The sequence below is a fragment of the Schistocerca americana genome, chromosome 9, assembly GCF_021461395.2.
Source record: "Schistocerca americana isolate TAMUIC-IGC-003095 chromosome 9, iqSchAmer2.1, whole genome shotgun sequence".
In the NCBI taxonomy this organism is placed as follows: Eukaryota; Metazoa; Arthropoda; class Insecta; order Orthoptera; family Acrididae; genus Schistocerca; species Schistocerca americana.
In genome coordinates, this window is record NC_060127.1 from 60,968,180 (window position 1) to 60,981,120 (window position 12,941).

At 46.7% G+C, this 12,941-nt stretch overlaps 1 protein-coding gene across 1 annotated transcript in view; it reads left to right on the forward strand.

Moving 5' to 3' along the window:
* Positions 1–537: 537 nt before the first annotated feature.
* Positions 538–12,941, forward strand: part of LOC124550633 (brachyurin-like) — a 125,525-nt gene continuing 113,121 nt past the window's right edge. The window contains exon 1 of the mRNA XM_047125356.1: positions 538–703. Within this exon, the coding sequence (XP_046981312.1) occupies positions 538–703 (166 nt within the window). The remainder of the gene's footprint in view (positions 704–12,941) is intronic.

The window sequence follows — 12,941 nt, forward strand, 5'->3', positions numbered from 1 at the left end:
CTGGCGGAATGTTACGTGTTACTACGTACTTATACGTTTGTGACTATTACAGCGCCATCTATCACAAAGCGAAATAATTGGTCCAACTAAATCATTCATATTTCTTTCCGTACTACACGAATATGTAATAAAAAATGGGGGTTCCTACTAAAATGGCAGCGCCATCTAGCTGGCCAGCCATAGCGCCATCTGGTTTCCCCCTTCAAGGTAGACGAGTTTCGTTCTTTGTAGGTTTTTCGTTTGACGCTTATTTCGTGAGATATTTGGCCCGGTCACTATCAATGGACCAACCTGTAGATGCTCACGACAGTAGCACGTGAACATTCGACAAGCTTCGCCGTTGTCGAGATTCTCGTTCTCAGGCTCTGCCTTACAATAATCTGTCCTTTGTCAAAGTCGCTTATCTCAATAGATTATCCAATTTGCAGCCCATATCATCGCCGGGGTGACCCCCGTTCTTGTGAGCTCCGCTTACATACATGATGTGGCCGCAACGCCACCGGGCGGCATCCAACGTCGACGTGGGCAGTGGTCGTAATGCTTTGGCTTATCAGCGTGCATGCACAAGGCGACGCGCCTGCAGGTGGTGTCAGTAGCAGCAGCAGCGCCAGCGGGGTGACGGTGCTGGGGACGGCAGCAGCCATGGCTACTCGCTTCCCTTGTGCGCTGGCGTCTGCTCTGTTGGTGGTGATGGCGGGAACGAGTGAGTGTCTCCTAGCAGTGACTATATTTCGCAGTGAAACATGTAAAACAATCAACTTCTTCACTACAATTTTTTGTAGATTTTGTCTTCGTTGCCAAGCGTTAACAAATGCATCATTTAATTTATGTTCTTTTCTCCTCACTAATTTATAATGGCCTACTATGATTTCCTGCCAATCTGTTAATCTCGGAGCACCATTTGCACATACTGTCCTCTGTTATTTGCTGTATACAGGTGTGTTCAATGTGTATCGGTAATTTTTAATTTCGAAGATTGTATTAGTCCAATTCTCGCGATTTTTCGTTGTTGTGTCGGCTAACATGTCAAACTATGGTTCAGACCGAGCGAGGTGGCGCAGTGGTTAGCACACTGGACTCGCATTCGGGAGGACGACGGTTCAATCCCGTCTCCGGCCATCCTGATTTAGGTTTTCCGTGATTTCCCTAAATCGTTTCAGGCAAATGCCGGGATGGTTCCTTTGAAAGGGCACGGCCGATTTCCTTCCCAATCCTTCCCTAACCCGAGCTTGCGCTCCGTCTCTAATGACCTCGTTGTCGACGGGGCGTTAAACACTAACCACCACCACCACCAAACTATGGTTCACATGGCTCTGAGCACTATGGGACTTAACTGCTGTGGTTATCAGTCCCCTAGAACTTAGAACCACTTAAACCTAACTAACCTAAGGACATCACATACATCCATGCCCGAGGCAGGATTCGAACCTGCGACCGTAGCGGTCACCCGGTTCCAGACTGTAGCGCCTAGAACAGCACGGCCACTCCGGCCGGCCATGTCAAACTATATGTTCACTGAATGAGATTTTCACTCTGCTGCGGAGTGTGCACTGATATCAAACTTCCTGGCGGATTAAAACTGTGTGCCTGACTGAGACTCGAGCTCGGAACCATATCAGCGCACACTCGGCTGCGGACTGAAAATCTCATTCTGGAAACATCTCCCAGGCTGTGGCTTAGCCATGTCTCCGCAATATCCTTTCTTCAAAAATGGTTCAAATGGCTCTGAGCACTATGGGACTTAACAGCTGTGGTCATAAGTCCCCTAGAACTTAGAACTACTTAAACCTAACTAACCTAAGGACATCACACACATCCATGCCCGAGGCAGGATTCGAACCTGCGACCGTAGCAGTCGCACGGTTCCGGACTGCGCGCCTAGAACCGCGAGACCACTGCGGCTGGCAATATCCTTTCTTCCAGGAGTGCTAGTTCTGCAAGGTTCGCAGAAGAGCTCCTCTGAAGTTTGCAAGGTAGGAGACGAGGTACTGGCGGAAGTAAAGCTGTGAGTACGGGGTGTGAGTCGTGCTTGGGTAGCTAAGCTGGTAGAGCACTTTCCCGCGAAAGGCAAAAGTTCCGAGTTCGTGTCTCGGTCCGGCACACAGTTTTAATCTGCCAGAAAGTTTCATATCAGCGCACACTCCGCTGCAGACTGAATATCTCATTCTGGAAGCATCCCCCAGGCTATTGATAAGCCATGTCTCTGCAATATCCTTTCTTCCAGGAGTGCTAGTTCTGCAAGTTTCGCTGGAGAGCTTCTGTGAAATTTGGAAGGTAGGAGACGAGGTACTGGCGGTATTGAAACTGTGAGGACGGGTAGCCAGTTGTGTTTGGGTAGCTCAGTTGGTACAGCACTTGCCCGCGAAAGGCAAAGGTTCTGAGTTCGAGTCTCGGTATGGCACACAGTTTTAATCTGCCATAAAGTTTTATGTGTTCACTGATCGCCGTATTGGACGATGTGGGTCGTCAGTTGTCACATAAGTTACTTGTGTTTGCTTATGAGTGGTAAACACTGATTTGTCTTCAAGATCCATTATATTTTGCTATGAAAATGGAATAAAATGCAACAAAGTTTTATAAATGTTGAATATTGCTTTTGGCGAGTGTCTTATGAGCGAAGCAAGGGTTTACGAGTGGTATAAGCGTTTTGGAGTTGGCTGTGAATCATTTAAGGATGACGAACTTCCCCCCCCCCCCCTCCCCAGCATATCAGCAACTGACGGAAATGTAGAAAAAGCGAAAGAAATGATTATGGACGATCGCCGAATCAGAATCAGAGAAGTTGCTGATGATGTTGGCATACCAATTTGCTCATGCCATTAAATCTTTTTGGATGTATTGGATAACAAACGTTTGACAGCAAAGTTTGTGTCAAGCAGAGAATTTTGCACAGTCGTTTTAAACGTAGTCACTGCCCCGCTGACAAACAGAAATTATGCGAAATGAAAGCAGCTGTCAGAAGGACACTGAGAGATTCTTTTAATGAATTTGGAAGCAATATTATATCTATAGATTCTATCAATAAACCCAAAAAAATTTGGTCGTACGTAAAATCTATGAACGCTACAAATAATTCAATACCTTCTCTTGCTGACAATATGGTTAATGTAACTGATGATGACAAACCGAAGGCAGAGATTTTAAACCTAGCTTTCAAAAACTCATTTACGGTAGAGGGCTGCAGCACCATTCCCCCTTTCAGTTATCGAACAAACGAAGGGATGGCTGACATAGCGTTTAGTGTGTCTGGGATTGTAAAACAGTTAAGATCCATAGACGCAAGGAGGGCATCTGGCCCAGAGGGTATCCCCGTAAGATTTTATGTTGACTATGCTACAATTTTAGCACCGTTCGTATCAATCATCTATCAGAGATCATTGGAACAGCGGTAAGTTACACGGGACTAGAAGATGGCCCAAGTCATAGCAATCAATAAAAAGGGTAGAAAATCGGATGCACATAATTACCGGTCAATTTTACTGACATCGATTTGCTGTAGAATCATGGAACATATTTTGTGTTAAGATATAATGACCTTTCTAGACTCTGAGAAGCTCATCTGCAGAAACCAGCACGGTTTTAGGAAACAGCGGTCATGCGAGACACAGCTGGCCCTCTTTGTGCATGATATGGAACATGCTCTAGATAACGTCTCATAGGTTGATGCCATATTTCTTGACTTTCGAGGCGTTCGATTCAGTTCCGCACTCTCGCTTGCTCCGAAAAGTGCGCGCCTACGGCCTATCCGATGACGTATGCAGTTGGATAGAAAGTTTTCTAACAGACAGAGAGCAGTATGTCGTCCTAAACGGGCTGACTTCAACAGAAACAAGCGTAACTTCAGGTGTGCCCCAGGGCAGCGTAATAGGTCCAATATACATAAACGATCTGGTTGATGGTATTGACAGTGGCATTAGACTGTTTGCCGATGGTGCTGTAGTCTACAGGAAAGTAGTATCACACGAAAGTTGTGAAAAAAATCAATGAGGATTTGCAGAAAATAAATGTGTGGTGTAATGACTGGCAGTTATCTCTAAATATTAGTAAGTGTAACTTACTGCGTATAACAAAGCGAAAATCCCTATTAATATACAATATAAATACTCAATCTTTGGAAGCGGCGATAGCCGTCAAGTATCTGGGTGTGACTATCCGAAATGATCTCAAACGGAATGATCAGATTACACAAGCCACGGGTAAGGCAAAGTCTAGATTCCGATTTATTGGTAGAATCCTGAAGCGATGCAGTCTTTCAACAAAGGAAATTGCTTGCAATACGTTATTTCGTCCAGTCTTGGAGTATTGTTCGTCTGTATGGGACCCTTACCAGTTGGGTCTGATTCAAGAGATTGAGAAGGTCAAAAGAAGAGCGTCAAGATTCGTGACTGGTACATTTAGCCATCGCGAGAGCGTTACAAATCTCATAGAAAGTTTGAAGTGGGACACACTTGCAGACAGTCGGCGCTCTTAACGGGAGGGGCTGCGCACTAAATTCAGAAATCCGATCTTCACCGAGTATGTAGAGCATATACCATTACCACCAACTTTCAAATCGCGCAATGGTCGCCATTCAAAGATAAGGGAAATTAGAGCTCGTACTGTGGCGTTCAGACAGTCGTTTTTTACTCGCGCTATCCGCGAGTGGAACAGAGGGGAGGAAATATGACTTTGGTGCGAATTGTGCCCTCTGCCACACACCACTTGGTGGCTAGCGGAGTATATATGTGGGTATGTAGATGTAGAAAGATGTTGAATTTCGATTGAGAGCAGCGGAGAATGTAAGTTGCTCGGGAGTTGCTAAATGAGCTGAGCAACGGTGCAAAACTACTGAAACGCACCATAATAAGTGACTACACGTGGGTGTACGGGTATGACGTCGAAACGAAGGCTGAATCATCTATTTGAGGCATTCTGGACCGACAAGTTCGAGAAAAGCTCGGAAAGTGCAATGGAATTTGGAAAGGTTCTGGTCAGTGTTTCCTTCGATTTTAACCGTGTATGGCATCTCGAGTTCTGGCCAAAAGGTCAAAATTACGAGGGCAGTTCAATAAGTAATGCAACACATTTTTTTTTCTGAAACAGGGTTTGTTTAATTCAGCATTGAAATACACCGGGTTATTCCCCAATCTTTTAGCTACACAACACTATTTTTCAACGTAATCTCCATTCAATGCTACGGCCTTATGCCACCTTGAAACGAGGGCCTGTATGCCTGCACGGTACCATTCCACTGGTCGATGTCGGAGCCAACGTCGTACTGCATCAATAACTTCTTCATCATCCGCATAGTGCCTCCCACGGATTGCGTCCTTCATTGGGCCAAACATATGGAAATCCGACGGTGCGAGATCGGGGCTGTAGGGTGCATGAGGAAGAACAGTCCACTGAAGTTTTGTGAGCTCCTCTCGGGTGCGAAGACTTGTGTGAGGTCTTGCGTTGTCATGAAGAAGGAGAAGTTCGTTCAGATTTTTGTGCCTATGAACACGCTGAAGTCGTTTCTTCAGTTTCTGAAGAGTAGCACAATACACTTCAGAGTTGATCGTTTGACCATGGAGAAGGACATCGAACAGAATAACCCCTTCAGCGTCCCAGAAGACTGTAACCATGACTTTACCGGCTGAGGATATGGCTTTAAACTTTTTCTTGGTAGGGGAGTGGGTGTGGCGCCACTCCATTAATTGCCGTTTTGTTTCAGGTTCGAAGTGATGAACCCATGTTTCATCGCCTGTAACAATCTTTGACAAGAAATTGTCACCCTCAGCCACATGACGAGCAAGCAATTCCGCACAGATGGTTCTCCTTTGCTCTTTATGGTGTTCGGTTAGACAACGAGGGACCCAGCGGGAACAAACCTTTGAATATCCCAACTGGTGAACAATTGTGCCAGCACTACCAACACAGATGTCAAGTTGAGCACTGAGTGGTTTGATGGTGATCCGTCGATCATCTCGAACGAGTGTGTTCGCACGCTCCGCCATTGCAGGAGTCACAGCTGTGCACGGCCGGCCCACACGCGGGAGATCAGACAGTCTTGCTTGACCTTGCGGCGATGATGACACACGCTTTGCCCAATGACTCACCGTGCTTTTGTCCACTGCCAGATCACCGTAGACATTCTGCAAGCGCCTATGAATATCTGAGATGCCCTGGTTTTCCGCCAAAAGAAACTCGAACACTGCCCGTTGTTTGCAACGCACATCCGTTACAGACGCCATTTTAACAGCTCCGTACAGCGCTGCCACCTGTCGGAAGTCAATGAAACTATACGAGACGAAGCGGGAATGTTTGAAAATATTCCACAAGAAATTTCCCGTTTTTTCAACCAAAATTGGCCGAGAAAAAAAATGTGTTGCATTACTTATTGAACTGCCCTCGTAGTTACAAGTACTACTACCCACAACTTCCACGCAGGTCTCTGGAAGCAAACCGAAAAAAACTCCAGGATTCGTTGCGAAAAAATTCATGGCCTTCGCACGGCAATAATTCAGTTGTTCACACTACATTGCTTCTTCATGAATTTTTGGCAGAAAACAATATTATAATGATGTCCCAGCCTCCATATCCGTTACGTATACCCCCTTTGGCTTTTTCCTGTTTCTAAATGGAGCCGACGTTAAAGGGCCGTCGTTTTACAACCTTAGATGAGTTTAAAGGCGCATCGCTGAAAGAGTTACATGCTGTCGCGAAGATAGAGTTCCAGAAGTGTTCCGGGAATACGAAGAAGCAGTTGCGTAAGTGTATCACATGTAATGGGGACTACTTGGAAATAGATGACATTAATATAGACGAATAATAAAAGTATTTCTAAAAAATGAAAATTGCCGATACTTTTTGAACACACCTTGCATAGTTGTGGAGTGTAGCCACGTGTGGAAGTAAAACATGGACGATAAATAGTTTGGACAAGAAGAGAACAGAAGCTTTCGAAATGTGGTGCTACAGAAGAATGCTGAAGATTAGACGGATAGATCACATAACTAATGAGGAGGTATTGAATAGGGGAGAAGTGAAGTTTGTGGCACAACTTGACAAAAAGAAGGGACCGGTTAGTAGGACATGTTCTGAGGCTTCAAGGGATCACCAGTTTAGCATTGGAGGACAGCGTGGAGGGAAAAAATGGTAGAGGGAGACCAAGAGATGAGTACACTAAGCAGGTTCAGAAGGATGTAGGTTGCAGTAGGTACTGGGAGATAAAGAAGCTTGCACAGGATAGAGTAGCATGGAGAGCTGCATCAAATCAGTCTCAGGACTGAAGACCACAACAACAACAACTCGCATAGTTAGCAGATATCACACTTGCTCAATGAAAGATAGCTTTAAAATTGTTCAGATGTTCGACAACCATTAAGTAAAGCTAAGTAAAACAAGAGGAAACTAAAACAGGTTCAGAGAATTATGTTGATGGCTGATATGTTACAAAAAACGCCGATCAGACCGCCACCCTGATACACATCTAAAACGTCACCCTAGAATTTTACGGAACGTGTCGAATGTTCACAGAACCCTAAAAGTCGTGTCACATTCGCTTGATCGCCATTTAAAATAGAGCAAATTTCTCGGCAAAGAGTGGCCGCCCTTTCATCTGAAAATAATATTCATTGTAGTAAAAGGTGGCGCACTGTGACCTGCACGCCAAAAGGGCCACACATTGGAGGGTCCACTCACTAGAGCGAGAAGCTATGCGAGGTGACAACACATTTGAAGATGGCACACTGAAATATCTTTTTCATTTGCCCTGGTTCCTAGTAGAAGGACACTTCATTCTCCAGCCTGTGTAGGTCGAGCAGAGCGTCCAGGATATTCTAAACTACTTTACCTGCACTGCAGAGAGTGATGGGCAACCAGGGAGTCGGAACACATGAGGAGTTTATCACTCCCAACATACGAGTATCTCCGAGCGAGGTGGCGCAGTGGTTAGCACACTGGACTCGCATTCGGGAGGACGACGGTTCAATCCCGTCTCCGGCGATCCTGCTTTAGGTTTTCCGTGATTTCCCTAAATCGTTTCAGGCAAATGCCGGGATGGTTCCTTTGAAAGGGCACGGCCGATTTCCTTCCCAATCCTTCCCTAACCCGAGCTTGCGCTCCATCTCTAATGACCTCGTTGTCGACGGGACGTTAAACATTAACCACCACCACCACCATACGAGCATCTCATCTACTGCAGTGCCCACAAGATCGTATATGATTCCCCATCGAAGACACTGAAGTCTGGAGGCAGTCAGATCTTGAGGACCTAGTGTACTTATGGACAGGGATCGCCAAGCACTGTGGAGGACAGTTGCAAAAAAAAAAAAAAAAAAAAAAATTGCAGAAAATCTGCAGAAGAAATCAGTCGTGATTGCTAAAGTGCTTCCAGCAGTCCATCTACCACACTGACGAGTTAAAAAGAATGGGGGACAGCGTTCGAGCAGCTCCTCAAAGGCCTCACACTTTTGTAGTGAGCAGCTACAGCACCAGACAGTATATGGCTGGGGAGTAGTAAGGTAAGAACAGCATCAGCCCCACATTGTGGGTTGCATACATCACAGGCAAGTATACATTCAGGGACAAACCTACCTATTGTTCTCTTTTGACTGACATGTGGAGGGAACACGTAATTTCCCCCTCACAGATCGCTTAAACATATCTGAAAAATGAAAAACTTTCTCTCGTCTCGTCCCCCCCCCCCCCCCCCCCCCGTCCCCTGCAGGCTGTCTGGAGTTGGGATGCAGTGGGAGCCCCACAAAGCGATGTGTCCGTCAATGGCCACACCACACGCCCCCTGTCACATGCGGTGCACAGAGCAGATGTCACGCTAATCCCTGGAATAAAATCACATATCCTGTCAGCATCCCCTGCCATCTGAAGTCGTCTGTATGCATGAACCAATGTGTTGGATACCAGCAAACACAAGGGACGCTTTCCTTCAGAGCAATTACCTGATTGGCACTGGATCCAGAAACACTGCTGAAGTTGATAAATAATTAATTTCTGGTCACATGATCATTATGTAAGGGATATATGGCGAACATGGTAGCTATTTCACACACAAACACACACACACAACTTGATGACATCACAAAATAAATAGCAGCCTGACTCAAACTACAGTGAAAGAAACAAATGATTGTTGCCTAGAAAGAAAGAGAGAGAGAGAGGTAGGTAGGTGCTTTGCACATGACATAGGAATGAGTATGGGATATTCAAACAACTGCAGCGCTTTTTCATTCCAGCCATGGACTCTAAACTGCCCAAGCCATCCTGGCGCGCTTTCTTGTGATACACTTCATGAAATGCTTCAGAAATTATTAAATCTGATGTGGAATATCATATCTTGAAGATGTTTCAAAAGTTGCATCGTTAGATGTCCCACAGGAAATATTAATTAAATAATTAATATAGGGACATATAAGTTGCTTCAAACGCACACAGTTTAAAACTAATAATGAACAACACTGCACAGTAGTTTGTCTGCATAAACAATTGTGTGATGCTCTTGGCAAGAAATTTCATTAAGTAATACAAACCCATTATTATTTGTCGTCACCATTGGAAGTTGTGATGTATGAAATGATAGTTGCAATTTCAAATTTCAATGTGAATTTATTCCGTCAAGGTTATGGCGTTCCGCAGCACAACAGGTCTTCGAAGTGTATTTTCTTTTTCAAAAGTACTACAGAATTCCTAAGCTGACAGGTTCTCTCAGCCACAACAGGAGGAAGAATGAGCAGGAGGAGGTGGAAGATCTACCACACGGTGGTATAGAGACAACAATAATAAATACCTCTGCAAGACAGAGTCCACTGTGATGTACCGAGGAACACTAAACATAACACACTTAAACCGCGATCTAATCCAGAGAAATAAGTTGTCATGCCTAGATATCAGAGATCATTATCAATCGGGAATTTGATGTCGCGATTGGGTTTTTAAAACACTGTAGAATTTCTAAATTGGTTCTCTCCACTACATTCAGAAGGAGGAAGGGCCTACTGCGTGATACGATAGAGACAACAGCAATTACCACCGCAAGACAGAGTCCACTGCGATGTATTGGCAAGCACTAAATACGACACACTTAACCACAAATCAGTCTGTAGCAGTAGCTGTCATGGTCTGATGTCGGATATCGCCGAAACACACATTCCACACGCTCATGTTCTGATACACGCAAACAGTGCGCCAGTATTCTCAAACGCCGCTGACACTAGTGCTTAGAGATCGGCGAAAACAACATTGGTGGAAACTTCCACTTCTGCCACAGCTGCAGTCCTGGACGCGTGTGCAGGCCAGGTTGCAATACCATTGGCCATGGAGGGCATCCAGGGATGATTGGAATGCTAGGAATTCGAATGTTATTAATATGTCTGGCGCAAACACGTGTTATTCTGAATCCTCTCTCACGCAACACACACATCCGCTTCTATCTCCACTCACGCAGCACACTTCCCACTTCACCAGCCCCTGCTGCCATGGGAAAAACGAGACCGGTCGGCGCATTCTTTGTAGCCAGCCTCAGTGTACCGCCAGACAGCTGCAGCTTGGATGTATATAGGAGTTCTGACTAATTCCACCCCGACATAGCTCCCCCCCCCCCCCTCCCGTCACAGTTCAAAAAAACCACTTTACCCAATCTGAGGTGGCGATATTGTTGACCAAATGCCTCGAATTTCTCATGCAACGTATAGGTTTCTACCTTTTATACAAGTTATTTTCAAGGACAGAAGAAATCAGGGAATACACATCAGCAAAGTATCGTTACTTGTGAAAGTTCTGTCACAATATGGTATAGGCTACATTCCCTCTAAGTATTTTCTCACCAGGTAGAAAAAAATCTGTTCTAATCAGCCTAATATCCATTACGTCATGCATCACATGACTAAAATAACTCATTTTGGCTCGAGACAGTGCCTCCTCTGTCAAAGGATGTCTCCTCACTTTAGAACTCCCTTAGAGTAATCAAATGCCTCTCTTAAGCTACAGAGCAGAGGAGTTGTAAATGTACAGGATGGCAGCCAGTCAGGGAATATTTTAGGGAATTGGTTTAAGAAATTTATTTCAAAGGCCCAGTTTTAACTTTACAAGTTTTCTCCCACAGTAATTCACTCCGTGTCTGCGTGACTCCAGTCGCTTGTCTCTCAAAACCGAGGCGGTTCTGTCCAGCTAAAGCTGCCGACAAGAGACGCCCTGAGCCCTCTGCTGAAACTGCTAGCGAATTCACGCCATTGGTTTAGCCAATAGCGTGCGCGGGATACCGATCACCTCTGTGGACGCTGGAGTGGCCTGCGGTGCTTCTCTCTCTTGTAATGCAGACCTGGAGCAGAACAGACGTCTTTTTGGAAAGGAGAGCCAGAGGCTCCGCCGCCTATGTCCCTAGTGAACGGTTACTACACTTCTGGAAATGAAAAAAAGAACACATTGACACCGGTGTGTCAGACCCACCATACTTGCTCCGGACACTGCGAGAGGGCTGTACAAGCAATTATCACACGCACGGCACAGCGGACACACCAGGAACCGCGGTGTTGGCCGTCGAATGGCGCTAGCTGCGCAGCATTTGTGCACCGCCGCCGTCAGTGTCAGCCAGTTTGCCGTGGCATACGGAGCTCCACCGCAGTCTTTAACACTGGTAGCATGCCGCGACAGCGTGGACGTGAACCGTATGTGCAGTTGACGGACTTTGAGCGGGGGCGTATAGTGGGCATGCGGGAGGCCGGGTGGACGTACCGCCGAATTGCTCAACACGTGGGGCGTGAGGTCTCCACAGTACATCGATGTTGTCGCCAGTGGTCGGCGGAAGGTGCATGTGCCCGTCGACCTGGGACCGGACCGCAGCGACGCACGGATGCACGCCAAGACCGTAGGATCCTACGCAGTGCCGTAGGGGACCGCACCGCCACTTCCCAGCAAATTAGGGACACTGTTGCTCCTGGGGTATCGGCGAGGACCATTCGCAACCGTCTCCATGAAGCTGGGCTACGGTCCCGCACACCGTTAGGCCGTCTTCCGCTCACGCCCCAACATCGTGCAGCCCGCCTCCAGTGGTGTCGCGACAGGCGTGAATGGAGGGACGAATGGAGACGTGTCGTCTTCAGCGATGAGAGTCGCTTCTGCCTTGGTGCCAATGATGGTCGTATGCGTGTTTGGCGCCGTGCAGGTGAGCGCCACAATCAGGACTGCATACGACCGAGGCACACAGGGCCAACACCCGGCATCATGGTGTGGGGAGCGATCTGCTACACTCGCCGTACACCACTGGTGATCGTCGAGGGGACACTGAATAGTGCATGGTACATCCAAACCGTCATCGAACCCATCGTTCTACCATTCCTAGACCGGCAAGGGAACTTGCTGTTCCAACAGGACAATGCACGTCCGCATGTATCCCGTGCCACCTAACGTGCTCTAGAAGGTGTAAGTCAACTACCCTGGCCAGCAAGATCTCCGGATCTGTCCCCCATTGAGCATGTTTGGGACTGGATGAAGCGTCGTCTCACGCGGTCTGCACGTCCAGCACGAACGCTGGTCCAACTGAGGCGCCAGGTGGAAATGGCATGGCAAGCCGTTCCACAGGACTACATCCAGCATCTCTACGATCGTCTCCATGGGAGAATAGCAGCCTGCATTGCTGCGAAAGGTGGATATACACTGTACTAGTGCCGACATTGTGCATGCTCTGTTGCCTGTGTCTATGTGCCTGTGGTTCTGTCAGTGTGATCATGTGATGTATCTGACCCCAGGAATGTGTCAATAAAGTTTCCCCTTCCTGGGACAATGAATTCACGGTGTTCTTATTTCAATTTCCAGGAGTGTATAAGCAGAGACCGCATGACGCAACCACGTGGACTGGCACAGCTGTCGCCTTGCGATAAGTCAGTTACGCCCCAAACGCTACCACTGCTCTCTCTATTCTTCGTCTTGCCTGTCATAAATTAAATCAAATCTTCATTTGATTTATA